The sequence below is a fragment of the Phaseolus vulgaris genome, chromosome 6, assembly GCF_051622355.1.
Source record: "Phaseolus vulgaris cultivar YP4 chromosome 6, ASM5162235v1, whole genome shotgun sequence".
NCBI lineage: Eukaryota > Viridiplantae > Streptophyta > Magnoliopsida > Fabales > Fabaceae > Phaseolus > Phaseolus vulgaris.
The window spans coordinates 35,735,071-35,754,207 of record NC_143503.1 but is presented as its reverse complement, the minus strand read 5'-3'; the positions used below and the strand labels follow the sequence as shown (position 1 = coordinate 35,754,207).

Sequence of the window (19,137 nt, the reverse complement as noted above, 5' to 3'; positions counted from 1 at the left end):
CAGCAAAATTATAATTTAATTTACTTTTGGGATATAATTTCGTTATTCTAAAATGCTAAATAGAATAAGTATAAATGAATTTCAATATATTTTAACTTAGATATTAGGTTGATCCTAAGTAAATTAATAAAATAAATCGTTTGACAATATTTGGGCAATCACGAGTCCTATAGATACTAGTGAAAATATATAAATTTTAGCGTATATGTATATGTTTTTTTATTGTTTTAAATTAAAATAGTTATAATTTTGTAAAATAGTAAAATAAATGTACAGAATAATCATTTTTAAATAAGAAAGTTATATAGTTATTTTTAAGTTAAGAAAATATATACTTACGTATTTTATTAAATAAAAATTATTTTTATTTATTAAAAGATAGATAAAAGTAAAAATTATTGTTATTTATTAAAAAATATATTTGATTGATTAAAAATTATTAAAATATATAACTTAAAAATTTAAATAACACATATTTATACAATTCAACTAAATAAATAAACAAAGTATACTTATTTTAGAATTAAAAAGAAAGGAGTGTATATTTTTAAAAAGGATAAAATTTATTGTAGAAAAAATATATTTTAAAAAATAGCAAATGAGTTAATGAGAAAAGAATATTTCAAAATAAAAGGAAATATTAAAACAATTTTACATCTTTTAAAAGTATAAAATAAATATTAATAATTAGTATAATCTTATATATAAAGAGGAAGTTTATAAAAAGAAAATATTTAGAAAATAGTAAACATGAGATCTGACTAGGGAAAAAAACTCAACACAAAAGGAATTTTAAAAAATTATTAATTTTAGATCTTTTAAAAGTGTAAAACTAAATATTAAGTGCGGTGTAATTGCATATAAAACAAATAATATGATATTATCTTCTCATTTAAAAGCAATAACTTCAAATTTATACTGTTAAATTAGATTGGATAATTAGTCCAATCTAATAATTTTAGAGGATATGATAATTTAAAAACGGCAGAAAAAATAATTGTGGTGGTTTTTCCTATCCAAACCTATTTATAAAAATTTTAGAAGATTAAACAGCTATATATGATGTTTTTAGTTTAGTAACCTATCTATTTTCACCCAAATACATAACTAATTTTTTTTAAAATTGTGAAGAAAAAGTTTTCTTGTATGTATTATAAATTTTGTTCTCATTATATTAATATTATATATATAATTATTATTCTGATATGAAATTAAATTATTTTTATTCAAAATGTATTTTTTTAAAGAAAATAGTGTAATAGTTACATAAATAAAAATATCATTTAGGTTTTTATAATTTGTAAAAAAATAAAATAAATTATAATTCTGTAGATTTTCTCCCTGTACTAAAATCTAACCTAATTTAAAAAATTTATATTTTGAAAAATTATGTTAAAATTTATATTTTGTAAATTAAAATTTCGTAGATTTCTCTCCCACACTAAAAGATAGATTAACTAGTTCTACTTTCAAAATTGTCTGAATGTGGAAAAAATATTTGGTGCAATTTTATTTCAAAATTAATAATTTAGATAATTTTCAAAAAATTACATAGAGGATTAAATTGTACATGAAAAGACAACTTCACTGAATAAGATATTATATCTTCTAATATGATTTTAATATATTTTTTTTAAAATTTATTTTATAATTATGTTTATAAACATAAATTTTTTTAAAGGACGAAGTGAGAACATGATTTTAATGTTTTTTTAATTAGTATTATATTCATATTTATAAGAGCTTTTTTTTTATTTTTTTCAATTTACATTAAAATTAGATTTGAAAGCAACTTCATCTTAAATATAAAAAAAAAATAAGTTATGCATAATTTTTAAATAAATTTGAAAAACCAATTATAATTGTGCTACATATATTTGGAGACACTACTTATTCTTTGCAAAATTGTTCTTTTAGGACACAATTTATATATTTATATAATTTTCTTAAAAAATATCTAGATCAGTACTTTCTAATTTAAATTATACTATTTTAATACTTGACACCAATGCGTTTATAAATAAGCGCTATAAGTTATATTTAAATATTAGTGTCTTATTTTTTTATATTTATTTTTATATTATAGGTTATTTTATTAGTTATATCATAGTCATAGTTGTGTAGTTAATTACCAAAAAATATTATTCATAGATTAAGTTGTTTGTATTCCTTCTTAGATGAGCTTATGTAAAATAAACAATTTGATTTTAGGTACTTTTAAATATTTTATACATTTTAAAATAACACAATTTTTTAATAAGACAAAACAAACAATAAAATACAGACAAATAAAAGGAGTATAATATTAAAAACACCTCACAGAAGTAAATTTACTCCTTGAATATATATAATCTCTAAAACATTGAAAATTCAAATTTAATACAAAATGCAATCCAATACTTTTTTTCACGTCTTGTATATTTGAAATGACTTTTCAATGTTGCATTAAACATGAATTGTGTGAGTATCAATCCATTTCAATTGTTTTCTAAAACTTCATATTTGTGTGTGTGTAAATTACACTTTCCTTAATAACAAAACCAATTCTTACCCACCTAGATTTTTGTCAAAAAATTTCATTAATATAAAATAAAGAACAAAATTAGGGAAACTTGGGAAACTGATGTTAAGATCTATCACATCTAAGCTCCTTTTATATTGCCAGTATTATTTAAAATGGATTTCAAAAGAATATTTAAAGACTAGTAATATATCATTTATTGAGTACTATTTGATTAATATCTAAGTGTCTAAAACATTTATTGAGAAAAAAAAAGTGAGAACTTTATAAGAGACACCATAGGATAAGAAAAAGGAGATAAAAGAATGTTAATTAATATTTATTTTAAATATTTTTGTATGACTACTATCATATATATATATATATATTTTAATAATTAATATTAATATATATAAATAGCCATTAACACTACTGGTAAAGTTATATGTCCTTTCTCTGTTATATGAGAGTTTCCTTCATCAGGCTAGGTTAAAATTAATATTAACATTGATGGGACTGCTAGAAGATATCTTGATCTTGCTACTTCTGGAGGTATTTTTCGTGGGAGTATGGGAGAATTTATTGGAGTTTTTTTCTGTGTTTCTTGAATTTCAGACTGCTCTGGTTGCTGAGTTTTATGGGGTTATACATGTTGTGGAGGAAACTCAAAAAATGGGATTTACTAATATCTGGCTGAAATGTGATTCTGCTTTGGTTTGTGTTGTGTTTACTGCTAGGACAAATGTTCCTTGAATGCTTCGTAATCGATAGAATACTTGTCCTAGGTTTATGGTTACTCATATTTTTTGTGAAGGGAATGCATGTGCTGATAAGTTGGCTAATTTATGATTTATTCATAGAGAATCTTTTCATTTGTATATTAGGTTTTCATCTGGTCTGTTCTTAAAAAAATTTACCTATGTATCGTTTTTGTTAACATATGAGTTTTGGTTTAGTCTCCCGTATTTTTGTATTTTTTTTAATAATACTTTTTTCATGTGATGGTTTGATATGTAAGCTTAGCGGAAATCTTAAGTTGCATAGTGATGACTAACATGAAAGCTTTTATTTTAAAAAAAAATAGTCAATTAGTAGTGATATACACTAAATATAATTTAAGACACTATAAAAGTTATTCATGTAATTTTGTCACACAACCATATAATAAAACAAAGAAGATAAAGACAACCATATAATAAAACAAAGAAGACAAAGAAAGGTAGATAGCGAGACATAGTAAACACTAAAGTAGAATATGATCCAAAAGATAGATAGATAATTGTTCTTATATATACAAGTTTTTTCCTTTGTAAGGGTTCTCAAAAGTTTATATCATATCAGTTCACCCCTTTTTTTCAATCTGATCACTACTAAACCGACCCCTAACTATTTTTTATGGCTTCTAGCATCACATTGTACAATGTAATCACCATCGCATTATCTTTAATCTCACAACACTAAACAAGGATGCAAGGAAAAGTAAATGTTACATCACTATAAACTAATCATGAAACTACCTGAACTTTTGTGATAACTCCTTTGTCTAATAACTTTAGTTGATTAAAGGAACTTACTCCAATGTTATCCCTGTAAATGATAAACTAATTGAAATGTTTATTCTTATACCAAGACTCTAGTCGGATGAAAATAACCACTCTTTTGAATGGGATGAACTGGAGCGACCAGGATCATCCGTATGCTCAAATGTAACTATTTTTGCTTCTGGCGATGCTTTCCAAGAGTGAAAAAGTTGATCATATTTGCGTCCATATGGTGTGCATATATTAGCAACACAGTTCTTTTGTGAGACCAGAACCAGAGCATCCAAATGGGTTGTTTTCTGCAGAAGGATCTTCGCTAGTTGAAGTTCAGCTGCTATAAACTTAAAACCTCTAAGCTTGATATAATTGAGCCGATCAAAGCAGAGATCAAATTTTTCCATCTTAGACTTTTGATGAAATTCCCAGTATGGTCCGCAGTCAAAAGTGTAATCATCTATCTGCAATATAGTTTAGAAAGAAAGATTGTAATTGAAAGTGATCATTATACTTAAAAGATTTGTAAAAATCATAAATATACTTCTCATAACTCATATTCTATATGTATCAAAAGTTTAAAGTAATTTATTATCCACATGTATACACTTTTTCCTTAGTGAAATTGTGTTAAGAATGAGTGGAATTGAAAAACTTTTGATGGAAAACTGAGATAGGAATGAATACACCAGCTGAGAAAAGTATAATATATTATTCCTACGCGTCATAAAATCATCAATAAGCAATCAATAACTACTGTTAATTATTGATTGAGGATTAATTAATGTCAGACTCACATCAATGAAAAGCTTCTCCACGAGAGGGCACCTCTTCATGAACGCAAGAATATCGTATGGATTGCAAAAAAGCCCCCCTTCCATGATCAAATGAAGCTCGATCAGATTGGAGAAACTGTAGCTAGCCTCTCCAAAAACTCCACGACGAACCTTAGCGGTCAAAGACTGAATTCCGATAAAAATAAAATTGTCACCATCAATCTATCAAAAAGACAAGATTTACATGCAGATCCTTAACTTACACAGACCACTAAAAGTAAAACTTTGATTCTTCATAAGAGCTATAACATGCATCATCTAATAAACTGTATTTAACACATAAAATGTATATACCTCAGGAACCAGAGCAGAAGCTGATAGAATCTTGACATGTGGGATGTCACTGACAAGGTTTTCCAGCACAGAAGCCTGGAAATACCCTCTGCTCCCAGCAGGCACAAAATTGAGGTAAGCCTCATTCAGTTTAGTTGTCTGAAAAAACCGGATTCTTGTTGGGACATGCCCACGATAGTGCACACACTCAATAGTGGCGGAATCAACCACAAACACTTCCACATTCTTACAGCGAGCAACTCTCACCCTTTTGAGAAATTTGTGCTCCCTAGCATATATTTCAACACACACAACTTCAGTACAGTAAAGCAGATCAACAGTCACAAGCTGCCTGCAATGAGATATCAAAGTGTGAATATTTTCATCTTTGAGAGGGACAAACCACAGAATCAGATTTCTCAGATTCGCCAAACTCAAGAGGTTTACTGGTAACTCCAAATTGCAATGGACCAGTTTCAAGGTACTCAATCTAAAGAGCTGGTTGAGAAAATCTGCGGTGAGAGTGAACCCGGAGTCCACAAAAAACAACTCCAGTTCCTGAATTCTCTTCTCACGGCAAATCTCGAGCCACTTCTGGATGAAGTTTTCAATCCCAACAGGGTCAATGTAGATTTGAAAAGCATCAATGTAGAGACCCCTGTGAGTCGCAAACAGGTGATCCACCAATTCAACGATGGACTCTCGGCTCCGTCGCTTCGAGAAAACTCTTCCGAACAAGAATCTGCGACTGATATGGGTGGAACTCCGAAAGTCCGATGAGAGAATGCATTGCTGCTTTGCCTGTCTGATGGGTAAAAAGGAGATAATTTGCTCCAGAATTTCAAATGGAAGATGTTGGAAAATATTCGGAGACAGTGTCGCCGTAGGCTGTGAGACGGTTCTGAGTCTCTTGGATCCGCAGTGAGTTTTGATTCTGACCATCGGAAAATGAAGAATTGAAACTGAAGAAGAAAAATTGGAAGAGAAAATGAGAAGGATTGGTTCTGAGGTTTGAAGAAATGGTGAACCCAGAACCTGATGAAAGAGTTTGAGGACATTGGGGATTTTTTATAGCTGAAAAACTCGCATCAAATTAATGATGTTACCTTAAACGTTGTTGCTCATGAAAACACCAAACTGTGCTGTGTTTTCTCACTATGCTGCTTTCTGTGCAAGGTTCGGACAAAAACATGCATCCACTTTAACAGTGACGTGGCATGTCAAAATCCCTAGTCAAGCGCATGAAACGACATGTGCTTCACAAGGAGCCCATGTCGTTTCGCTTGTTATCATTCCCTGCATGCTTTCTAAAACATGCCTGGTTTTGAGGCTTTAAATTTTTACCAAGTATTGCCTCCCCAACAAAAAAACAATATTCATATTAATTCATCATTATTACATTCATTTTTTTTAGTGCCAAATAAACAGAATAATTAATTCAATTATACTTTAATTATATTAATTTGGCAGTTGAAAACTAAATGTATTAAAACTTTTCAGAAATAATAAATATATATGAAAAAACTGTATACGTTTCTTTATTGTCATTTGTTTTTAATCATATAACTTACACATATTTATTATATTGCAAATAATCTTTTTAAAGTTTTGAGAGGTAACGTACTTCCATGTGAGAAATACAATTCATTTGACCTTTTACTTACATGCATGTATAATTTATATAAAAAAAAATAGACTTGTTATAAAATTCGAATTTGTTCTCAATTTCAGTTCAAACACTATTTTTCAATGGTCAATTTTGTTGAGAAAAAAAAAAAGGTTACACAAATTTTAAGCATTTTTGTTTTATACAATTAGAATGAAATGATCTGTTTTTAAATAAAAGTTTTTATGTTAGGCATCATTATACAACTTGACTTGCTGACACCTCAAGTAACAACAATCATTTGCTATCCTATGAAAAAAAGTATAATTAAAAAAAAATACCAAAAATATGGGAGACTATACCAAAATTCATAGGTTAACAAAAACGATATATAGGTAGACTATACATATTCATACAAAATTTCTAAGAGCATACTAAATGTTAGTCTATTATACCAATGAAATGATTCTCTATGAATAAATCATAAATTAGCCAATTTATCATCACACATGTTTCCTTTACGAAAAAATTGAGTAACACTAAACCTGATTTTCCCACAATAATTAAGACAAATATTTCATCCAAAGCATCCAAGGAAAATTGGTCCTAGCACTAAACACATCACAAACCAAAGTAGAATTACATTCCATCAAGACATTAGTAAGCCACATCTTTTGATATTCTTCCATAACATGTATAACCCCATAAAACTCAACAACCAGAGCAATCTGAACTTAAAAAAAAAAAGAACACAGAGAAAACTCCAATAAATTTTCCCATATTTCTCACGAAAATACTTTCACAAGGAGCAAGACCAGGATATCCCCTAGCTGCCCCATCAGTATTAATTTTAACACAATCTGATGAAGGAAACTCTCATCTAACAGAAAGTGGATGAAAAATTTTACCAGTACGAATATTAACACAAAAAAACTTGATCACGTTGAAATTCAACATATTATTCTTTATTGAAGCTTTAGACAAGACATGAACCGTTTATTTTCATGTATAATAATGTTAATTTCTCATCACATGTAAGAAAATAAAAACAAAGTATTTTGTGCTAAGTAATATATGGGTGCAGTGACATTACTCCAACATTTCATTCACTTAATATTGGTAGTTCCTCTTTGTTTTAGAAATGTCTTTGAGAAAAAAAAAGTTTAGTGATAAATGATTATTATAAAATTTCTCAATCTCTAATTATTTAGATGTTATGAGTCAATCTTTTATTAAATATGTAAATTCACATTAGTTCCATCCGCTAATCTGCTAAGTTCTTGGATGGCATGTGAAGCAAGATGGATTAGTTGACCCATCTTTATTTATGATGCATATTTTTAGAATTAAAATTGTCGATTGTTAATATTTTATATAAAACTTTATTTTCATTAAATTTTATTTATTGGAGTATTGTTGATATTTCTTTTGTTTTATTAGACATTGAACATTGTTTGATTTAATTTAATTTTTTTTCTTGTATTTCTATATTTGAAAAGTTATATCAATGACTATAATTAAATATATAGATCCAAAATAAAATATTTTTTTAAAAGAATACAAAGTAATGGATTTACCCATTAATTCATCCTATAATATAATTGGTTACCAATTTCAGCCCATATAATTTAGACGGACCACTTCAACTTAAAATTGAGCCAAAATAGGTCCACTCCTAATAACCAATGAATTTTATTTGAAAATGAAATTTAAAAAAACACCTAAAAAGAGCTTTTAAATTTGTTTTTAATTCGTAATTTTGTTTCTTAAATTTCTTTTATGTAATTTTCATCCCTTAAATTTTAACTACATGTAAGTTTATTTAATTTGTAATTTTAAAAACATTTATAGTTACACATTCACTAATTTTGAAAAATTATTTAAAATAATTAAAATGTAAAAGTTAACTATTCTATATTTGCTAAAATTTGATAATTTGAGAAAACGATTTCCACCACGAATAATATATGTATTTGTAATATATTTGTTTCTTTAATTTTAATTTTAATTTTAAGTTATTATGTCAAAAAACTCAATTAATGTCTATTATTAGATCTAGTTACATATAAAAAATGTCTCATTTATATATATATATATATATATATATATATATATATATATATATAATAAAAAAAAATTATTAAATAGAAATCAATTTTAAAATAAAAAAAATAATTAATTATTATATTGACTAAATTAGACATTATTTTAAAAAGTAAAAAAATTAGTAATACCTTTCTATTATTAATAAAATTAATAAATTAATTTTTAAATTGATATCTAATTAGCTACTAAGGTTTTAACTATCAATCTTATAATCTAAATTAATTGATAGTTAATTATATACCAATTTAAAAATTAGTTTATAATTTTTTTAATAATAAAAACTACTTTAAATATCAATAATTCTTTTAGTCTGTAAAATATATTAATCTCTTAAATTTACTTTTATGTAATAAATTTTCTCGTAATATATATTAAATTTATTAAGAACATTAATTATGTATTGATTGCTTATATAATACAATATTTAATAAATACAATATTTAATAAATACAATAGTTAATGTTATATTAAATATTTACATAAATGTCATATTAGTAATATTAAATGTACATTACTATTTGAATTCAAGACATTTAATTTTTTATTTATCTATTTTATAATGTAATAATTAAACATAACATTTTTTTAATATATTATTTAAAATAATAATTAAGAATATATGAAGATGTATTTTAATATATTATTTAAAATATTAATTAAGTTTACAATTTAAACTTTTTTTATCGGGAAAATAAATATATCAAATTATGGGAGTACTTTGAGTATGTCAATCCTTTTACAAACAAAGTAATACTATACAAAAACATATTTAAAACATTTATAAATTGCATATAACATTGAAATCTTATCTAAAAAAATTCATAATCCGACCAAAAGATATAGCATTGGTAATTTTCATGTTAACGAGTCAATCAGTTTCTAAATTGATAAAATAATTTTAATAAATAATAATAATTTAAAACTAGTCTAACACGTTATTTAATTGAATATATATATATATATATATATATATATATATATATATTAAACGTTAGTAAGATTACAATAATAAGACATTTGTTGTTATACGATGATTTATGCAATGGATTTTGAAATTGAAATTAGCATGTAGATTAAAAGTTATTAGTATAAACTAATAAATTTTAATTTTAGAGATTAAAATAATTAATTATTATTTTATTAAATTATAGCTACCAAATGTTTTAGCTACTTAATATTTCATATTTTAAAATTAGTAAACTAATTTAGAATCTAAAATATTAATTTCTAAAAGTTAAGTAATTAATTTATAAACCATTTTATAAATTTTTATTAATAATAGAAATTATGTTATATATATATATAATTTTTTATGTTTTTAATGTAATCAATCATATCTATACTTATATATAAAGGGTATTTTCCATTATATCTCATTTTATTAGTCTAATGAAGTATTTTGTTATTTCATATAAATTATTTAAAAAATAAAATTATTTTGTTTTTTAAATTAATATTAATATACTGTTTTTATATACTGACTCCCCACTTTTTCTTTAATTTTTTATTTTAAGACAACAATAGAAAGAGAGAGAATACTCTCACACCTACTTTTTTCTTAATTCCTTATTTTAAGACAATAATAAGAAGAGAAAAAACATACTCTCACATCTCTTCACACCAAATCTCAGATAAAATAACCTTAATTTTCAATCACACATTTCTTTTACATGTTATTTTTTATTTTTCAATTTCGACGTATGCAAAATTATATATGTATATATGCAATATTATTTTTTTATGTATATTAAATTTTTTATCATTATGACCTGTGTTTTTTTATATAAAGTTTTTATGTTCTACATTATAATATAATAAATAATTAAAATAATAATTTTTTAATGATAAATAAAATAAAATATTTTTATAATTTATAAAGTAATTTATTTTAGAATATAAACCTTTTATTTATTAAAATTTATAATATTTTTTTAGAATTTTAATTTAAATATTATTTTAATTATAATTTATTTCTTGTTTAAAAAAATTAAAATTATTTTTTAGACATACATTAAAAATATTATTCTATTACAATAATTTAAAAATGTGTACTCTTTTTTTTCGTTCGATTTTGACTCCCATCTTATCTAAACAAACCCTCAGAAAGTGACTCGATATTTTTAAATTAATTTTAACCCGTCGTCGAACAATAATCAAAGAAGGACTTTCAAAACTCTTAACGTATTAAATGTAAAATGTGCAATTCTCAGTTAAAGGGTATTGCATTCTTCACCCCATTCTTTAAAAACTGTAACACCATCAGATACTCAAATGACAAACTTTTCCTTTAAAAATATATTTTGAATTATACATTTTTTCTAGATCTAAAAATATATTTTGCATTTCAGAATGTATTAATACATTTTTTATTACACATTTAAAATGTATTTTCAGATATAAAAATACAGTCTAAAATACATAATGAAGAGTAAAATTGAAAATTAAATTTTTGTAGGTGTGCAACATGTTGGAGAATGCAATGGTCCTCCGTTAAACATGACAGTGGGCCGGGTCCTCACGAGGCGTGCAGAATTACATTGACTCTTTTTTTTTCCTGTACCTTCATATGTTCTTCTTTCCGCTTTCATAAATTTTGGTATTTTAAAAAATGTTTCATAAATTTTGGTATTTTAAAAAATGTTCCTTTGTAGTTAGTATTTTCAATTATATAATTCATAATTTTTTTAAATAAATTTATAATTAACTTTCAAATTACATAATATAAAAGTATTTTTTTAAATGCATATCCAAATTACATAAATCGGGAGCTACTTCCAAATCCAGACTTTCAAATTATATAATCTAAAATATTTTTTTAAAAATATATTATGAATTATAAAAAATAATAATCTGAAATATATGAATAATACAAAAATGATAAAAAAAATATTTTCATAGATTCACAGAAGAACATATGACATATGGAAGTGCAAGAAACAGTCAATTACATGTCTGCTGAAACAGTCGCAAAACGAAATAAAAAAATAGCAGTTTAAAATTCAGGTATTCGGTATTTATTATAATTATTGTACAAGGCAAACGGCACACAAAACAAACCAGAAAGAATCAATCCATCTAGCTTACAACACAAAATTCAGTACATCCTGCTAAATGCAAAGAAACGACCCTAGTTTTCCGAGTTTCCATGGAGACCCTAGAAATTTCAAGCCACTGCAAACTTGGGTTTAAACCTGGTGGTAAACTGTCAGGTCTTCACAACTTGCAGGCAAGAATGTAGAGTGAAAAAACATCACAAGTAAAACAGATGCAAGAGTTGTTGCAGGGTGGTATTTCTGTACAAGCAGATGTTGCTGTACTACTGTTTTATAAAGGCACATTAGGAGCTTTAAGGTAAGGCTGCACCAAATAATTTAATCCAAATTTCATATTTACTCAACTCGTGCTATAAAACTTCAATATGATAGCAATTCCGAACACCAGAAAGTAGTATTCGATGCTCGAACCACAAAAGTTATGGTTCAAGATCACAACAGAGGCGAGATAGCTCGTAATTCATATTCTATGGGTCATCCAACTCAACAAGTTGTGCCCGTTTCTCAGCGGCCCTCTTCCGAATAAAAATGCCCCATCTCAAAGCTGCCTTAAGCTTAAGCCAGCCCACAACAGCCTTTCCCGAGGAACGGTTTCGTTCATCATCTAAGTGGTAGCCCATGGAGGTCGCAGGCATGTAAGTAGATGAATAAGGGTATGCATCTTCTGGGGTATTGAAGGAAGCGTGAGATTGCCCTCCTCCCATATTAAATATACGAAGCAAATTCTGCATATCTTCATTTTCTAGCATCTCATGACTTCTAGTTCGAATCTCCTCCTCTGGAAAGTAGTCCTCCAGTCCTCTATAACAAGGATTTGAATTGCTGACATTCTGAAAGCCATGAGTAGCTGGTTGTTGTCGTGAACCAAGAGTCAGCTCATTTTCATTTATAGGAAGTTGAGACTGGTGTGAAGCATTGAGTAACTGGTTTTGCAGTGGGAATGCAGTGTTATCAAACTGAATAGAAGAATGAAGATCATCATTCTGTGGTTGCATTGAGGACCTGATAGTTGTGGCATTATGATAACCTGCACACATTATTGACAAGCATCGATGCTGAGAAAAACATTCTGCATATTGATGTATGCTAAAAATCAAATCACTAAATTTATCACGTAATGCTTTTCTGCTCTTTTGCTAATATTAATCCCAAGGGGTAACGGTTTCACAATATGACACATACCAAATCTTTTACATTGATATCTTAGCATGAACTCTAAAATCTAAATACTAGTTTATACAACAAATGTGTTAGATTAATATCTTAGCATGCACTCCAAAATCTAAATACTAGTTTTCTAACTAAATATTTACAAAAAAGGATTTTCTGCCCGGTATGTGAGAAGAATCTGTCCACTTTGATCATTTTCAGAAGAGAAACACTGAGAGTGGTAGGTGTTGGAGTGAGGGCCCGTATATTTTTGAGTCGAGTTGAATCGCAGAATGTGATTGAGATGTGTGCCAACATCTCAACTACAGATTTTACGCTAGAATTTGTGTCAAATTGGGAAGTATTGACTATTGTAATTAGCTAAATGAACAGGTAAAAGAAGGAAAAGGACCAAAAGAGAAAAAACAACAACTGGAAAAGCATAAGAGGAAACTTCAAATGAAATTAGGCAAAAGAAAACTTCAAAGGCCATTTTGTTATTGCTGATAATGTTACAATCTTATAGTTGGAACAATATACCTCCGACTGTTATGGCTGGATCCATTGAAGGCTGCCCAGTTGTTACAGGATCCGGTAGATTTGGCATGGAGGTCTGCTGATCAAGTGAGTTTGAAATTGAATAATCATGGGAACCCACTGGAGCCAGAAGAGGTTGGGAGGCGCCCAAAGTCTTGTTCTGATTGGCATTTAGCAGAGACTTGCCATCATATTCAATAACATGCATCCAATTCTCATATGCCTTCTTCACCAGTGTGTCCACATAAACCTACAAGAATGTGAGACTCGCATTTTTCAGAAATTTCACCTTTTTTCTTCAAAAAACTTTGGTAAACTTTTTTAACTTTTCCCTTTCCTAGAAAAGAAGAATTTCCCACTTTAATGACACCTAGAACAATAAGGGGTATATTTATACTAAGCCAACTGCCTATCTGATTTGTTCACTCTAGTCAGAAAAAAATACGCAGATATCCTATGCCTGAGCACCATTTCAAACTAGCAATATGTTTCATGTTGTACTGCAAGAACTGATGAATAAAAGCAGAATGACTTGCAGTCAAGCATCAGATCCAATCAAGTTTTATATTTTTCCTTAGAATCGGACTCCTTCAAGATAAAAATAATTGGTTGTAGAAACAACAAAGCAAGAATGAACCACATTTTAACAAGTGACATAATAAATCAGATTAAGCATACACTGGAAGAAATCCAACAGCTTAGTCCAAATTCAAAGGATAAATGCAAAATGTAGAGCTCATGTTCGCTTACCTTTTGACTATCGGAGAGAGAATCAGCAGAGTAATATTGGTCACTGGTAATTAGACCACTCAACTCATAGATGTTATTGAAAACAACACCAACATTCCTTGCCCCATCGGGATAATATACATAGAGTTTTCCACTGAGAACACAAGTCTTTGCATGCTCAACAAGAACATCCCACATTTTATTTGACATACCACTCCCGAGAATCTACATAAGATAGTTAATATGTGAAAATTTTGAATGGATAAAATTTTAAATTGTCTTATATGGTGTCAAAGTATAATTTTTCAACTTAATTCTTACATTCCGCAATCTCTGTGGATCTCTGACCACAAGTCGTACGACATCTTCAACTGTATATATTCCTGCTTTATTTAGCCTTTTGTGAAATGAACCATCCTTTCCAATCTTCTCCAGTCTCCAGACCTCATCATTCAAGGCAGGTGGGTAATGCTTCTTGTATACTGCAATCCAGAATCAGGTTCATCACAGCAGAAGGGTACAACAAAAATAGTGAAGTTATGTACTTACATTCTCCACGATGATCCTTAACAGTGAAAGCCTCTGTTTTGGCTTCACGAATACGCATTCCCTCGTAACAATCTGAGGAAACTTTGAGCCCCAGCCTAAACTTCCTACTCCTTATCCAACTAGAGTTGTCTGTAAATGTAAGCTCACCCAGTGTTCCTACACCCTCCTTCAGTGTCACTTGCAGATCACCAGCTAGAAGAGGTCTTTTTCCTTCTCGTTCTTTAACTACGTGACTATCAAAATCTTCTTCACTCCAATTTTCATCATCCTCGTTATTGAAATCTCCTTCAAGTACAATAACATCTAGTTTGACACACGAAGCTGGGCCAGATGTGACAACATGGCCTGTTATTGTATCAATCAAAACAATGTGTATGGCGTTGCCCTGCTCTCCGTCCACTTTCCCTCCAGTAAAGAGGGGAAGGGATAACCTGTTCCTGAATTGTAACTGTAGAGTACTGTCATCAGGGCCTTCTATGCTCTTGGGAGAAGACCTGTATTTTAGTTGGATTATTAGAAAAATGAAATATAGATACAAATACACTAGGATAAGATAAAATTTATCAAACAAATATGGGTCATGAAATTGACTTTGAAGTGACAAAGTAATACCTTCCACTATTCTTGGCAGTGACTAATTTTGCTAAAGCACACTCTACTTCTTCGCTGACCTGTTGAGCAGGAAGCAAGACTAAGATATGAGATATATCCATGATCAAACATCATTCATGCAAAGTGGCATACATACAATTAGATTCACCTAACCTACGGAGTTGTTCCATTGAATTCTATTTGACATCACAAGGCATACAAATAGACCACGGGTCACAATGATGGACTTTATCACAATTTTACAAAATAGCGCCAGAGTGAGGTAAATAAATGTTATTTCAGGAAGCCTTTATCTCAACACAAGGACTTTTTATTTTATAAAAAAAAAATTGACCTTTTTCGTCTTGTTAAGGTTTTGAATTTCTGATCTCAAGTCCTCTACCCAATTTATCTCAAGCCTCACAATAGTGACATGACTGACATCTAGATTCTAGACAAACCTACCATCCTCAAGGACAGAAGGTTTTTTCCAAATGGGCCAGTAAACCAGAGTTTTTGTTTCAAGGGATGATTAATCCGTACAAGTGATAACTTCAAATAATATAAGTCCACCCAGCAGCAAATCAATACTACAATTAACTTCATTTTCTTACAACTCTACGAAGAATAGGCTCCAGTGATGAACAAAGTTTCTGCAGACTATCCACCTTGAGGGCTTCAACAATTACGCTGCAAATTGATGTGAATAAATAAAATAAAAAACATTAAATTCATTCATCAGAAAAATTAAAAATAAATTAAGCTTTAGCAATATGAACATGTAAGTGCTAATACAGTGATAACAAGGCAAGCAATTTCATAATATTGCTGGTATCGTTTCTAATCAAATTATAGTTTTTCCTTTGTAATTTCCCTAATAAAGGTGTACATTAGAGGTGAATATGTATTACTAAAATAAAATTTTGATTTTTTTACTGAAAAACAATATAAAAAACATTTTCTATCTAAGTTTTCTCCTCAAAGCCACTTATACACTTGCAAGAAAGTAAATCACAATTGTGGTTCTCTTTACCACATTCAACTTCTTTTTGTTGGTCATATATCTCTAATTTCCTCTCATCTCATCTAAGCCTGCCTTTTACTAAACCAAAGATCTAATTCACCCATTCTTATTGTTTAGATTTAAAATATCAATCACAACAACTTCACATTTAGTTCCATTCAGTTAATCTGGCAAGAGTTCCCCCGCTCCCAAGCAGTTACGGTTGTAAACATCCATTCCGGATATTGCATAACAGTGCCTATATATTTTTGGGTTATCATGCATGTCATTGGTGAGAAATCCACCACTGAGTTTTCTGGACAAAAGCAAATTTTAAAACTAAATCATCTTCATAAAACCGGTTTATAAATGGAAAACTTAACAAAATTTGAAATAGAAAACATACTTCAAAATTAAAAGCAAGTTAGTTCTAATTGAACTAAATACACATTGGTCAACAGTGACCATTAATAATGCGTAACTACAGATGATGGAGCAAATAATCATTACAGTGAGTACACTATAGCTGATAAGAAAATAAAGAGCAAGAAATGGTTCACCTAGCGAGAGCAGGTCGCTTTTTTTCAGGTTGTTCTTCTTCGGTGGAAGCTGAATCTAAACCGCGCTTCCCCCTCGCCGCCGTGGTGGTCGATCTCTCCATGTACCTCGTCTGCATTATTCTGAGCGGTGCCGGATTTCGTCGTCTCTCGTGAAATCCTTTTAAAAAAGAGAGACAAAGGCTAACGAAGTGTAACTGTCACGGATTCGATGGATAGAAAAGCAGAAAGTTGAAAATCCTTAGCAAAAGAAGAAAGTGCAGAATCTGAGAAATTTCGCGGAATTTTCTCTGCGGTTCGAGGCCTACGTTAACGAACCCGAGGCAGCTTTTCTGAGATTTGTTTCCACTAACGGTGTGAGTAATGGGTGTAATCTAACGGTTTGCGAATCTGGAAGTGGTTGTTGGGCCTGGGAGGTGGGGTTTCGATCTTGCGGCCGCAGGAGATGGAGGGATTTGGGTCGTCAGATTGAGAATCTTTGTCAGTATTTTATTGGGGCTTGCCACGTGGGTGATTCAGCTGTCACTGTCACTCTCCAACATGACCATTATGGTATCATAAATAGTGTGATGTTGAGATTGTTATTCTTCCCACTTCGAAATAATATTTAACTTCCTTACGTAACATGCAGACCCAAAACACTCGTCATACACCAAAGTTGCAACACAGGAAAACCCACGTTTAATTTATTTTTTACTTTCCCCTTTTACGATATCTCTAGTTTTATTTATGTTGTTGACTTTGTGGGTTTTGGGTTTTTCACTTGAACAAGATGTCTTTTTTAATATGATCTTAGAAATAATTAATTATTTCTTTTGGATTTTTTGAATTTTTATTGTTGTCTTAAATTTTATTTTGATATTTTGGGTTTGGATTGGTTTTTGGTTTACTGGCTATTACTCAGCTCTTTGGTCAAGTTTTACTATCGACTTTTAATTTCAAGGTTGCTCTCTAGTGAGTATGTATATATGCAAGAAACTTCGGTGATAAAGTCAAAATTAGTTTGTCACTTTATTTACCTATTGAGCAAATCACCTATTTATAGTGTTATTTATTAAACTTCGACTTTATTGAACTTTTACTTTACACACCTTACAATTATTAAATACATTTTAAGTGTTTTGGACCTCTTTATTAAAACTTTTGTTCTTATAACAAGGACCAAGAACACTAGAATCAGGTTGACAAGATTAACTTTTATACAAATCTTTCGAACTTTGGGTTGGACTCTCTCGGTCTCTTCTTGGGCTGGATACTCTGGGCTTCTCCTCACATTGGGTGCTCTAGGCTTCTCCTCAAGGTAGATGCTCTCGGCTTCTCTTTCGGCTAAGTGCTCTCGGCTTCTCCTTCAGCTAGGTGTTCTCGGCTTCTCCTTCAGCTAGGTGCTCTCGGGTTCTTCTCCTCACAGGTGGGTGTGTGTACCTGCAAGGCACTCCGATGCCAAAGTCAGATATAGTTTTATGTTCATTAGATAAATTGAATCCCCTTACCTCTTGAGTTGAACCTCTATTTATAAGGCTCTCTTATTGGGCTTAAGAGTTACTTTGATCTTTTCTTTTTGCACCTAACATTTTGAAAACACACACCTGTATATTTGGGTCCATCTCATGGGCTTTGCTATAATCACTAATTTAATTTTACTTATTTATTTTTTATATTTAACCTTTCGGTCAAGACTTTCGGTCGAGACTTTTCGGCCTAGACAGTACAACTTTGATACAGTGATTTCGTATACTATTATTTATTTATATTATTTTAACTCTTAACATGACGACCTTTTTATCTTTCAACTTATACATTATTTTTGGGAAAATACTTTTTTATAACATTAAGGAAAATATAATCCATTCAAGTTTTAAAATAGCTTAAAGTAAGTATATTAAGAATCTCAAAAAGTGTTGCAGAAATGATTTTTGAGGAGTTTCTTTTTGAAGCTTTTACGGTTATGAAAATGTTAGTGTATATGGAAAGAAAAGCGAAAAGGGATAAGGTGACATAATGAAGGTGTTGCAAAAGTGTGATAAGTACCACGTTACCTCCAACGATAAGAACAAAAAATCTTTCCCAATCCTCTCTTTATTTAATAAGGGTCAGCAAAACTTTGTCGCATGAT

The 19,137-nt window shown here is 29.3% G+C and overlaps 2 protein-coding genes across 2 annotated transcripts; both read right to left on the bottom strand.

Moving 5' to 3' along the window:
• Window positions 1-3,750: 3,750 nt before the first annotated feature.
• Window positions 3,751-6,342, bottom strand: LOC137832652 (FBD, F-box and Leucine Rich Repeat domains containing protein). Its single transcript, XM_068640936.2, has 3 exons — window positions 5,166-6,342; window positions 4,833-4,997; window positions 3,751-4,499 (listed from the first exon to the last, which is right to left on the bottom strand). The coding sequence occupies exons 1-3, from the start codon at window positions 6,084-6,086 to the stop codon at window positions 4,134-4,136; spliced, it is 1,452 nt and encodes a 483-aa protein (XP_068497037.2). The 5' UTR covers window positions 6,087-6,342; the 3' UTR covers window positions 3,751-4,133.
• A 5,491-nt stretch (window positions 6,343-11,833) lies between these two features.
• Window positions 11,834-17,554, bottom strand: LOC137832651 (calmodulin-binding protein 60 C). The gene is made up of 8 exons (XM_068640935.2): window positions 17,028-17,554; window positions 16,079-16,154; window positions 15,486-15,544; window positions 14,874-15,367; window positions 14,646-14,806; window positions 14,346-14,549; window positions 13,599-13,845; window positions 11,834-12,936 (listed from the first exon to the last, which is right to left on the bottom strand). The coding sequence occupies exons 1-8, from the start codon at window positions 17,141-17,143 to the stop codon at window positions 12,377-12,379; spliced, it is 1,917 nt and encodes a 638-aa protein (XP_068497036.1). The 5' UTR covers window positions 17,144-17,554; the 3' UTR covers window positions 11,834-12,376.
• Between the last annotated feature and the right edge of the window lie 1,583 nt (window positions 17,555-19,137).

What these genes read in the sequence shown, in the direction of transcription:
- LOC137832652 (XM_068640936.2), bottom strand. Translation starts at nt 6,086, where the DNA reads ATGGTCAGAATCAAAACTCACTGCGGATCCAAGAGACTCAGAACCGTC. An exon ending in CTTCTGCTCTGGTTCCTGAG is followed by an intron (nt 4,998 to 5,165) that starts GTATATACATTT and finishes ATCGGAATTCAG; the next exon opens with TCTTTGACCGCTAAGGTTCG. An exon ending in TGGAGAAGCTTTTCATTGAT is followed by an intron (nt 4,500 to 4,832) that starts GTGAGTCTGACA and finishes ACTATATTGCAG; the next exon opens with ATAGATGATTACACTTTTGA.
- LOC137832651 (XM_068640935.2), bottom strand. Translation starts at nt 17,143, where the DNA reads ATGCAGACGAGGTACATGGAGAGATCGACCACCACGGCGGCGAGGGGG. An exon ending in AAGCGACCTGCTCTCGCTAG is followed by an intron (nt 16,155 to 17,027) that starts GTGAACCATTTC and finishes ATCAATTTGCAG; the next exon opens with CGTAATTGTTGAAGCCCTCA. An exon ending in TAAGGATCATCGTGGAGAAT is followed by an intron (nt 14,807 to 14,873) that starts GTAAGTACATAA and finishes TCTGGATTGCAG; the next exon opens with TATACAAGAAGCATTACCCA.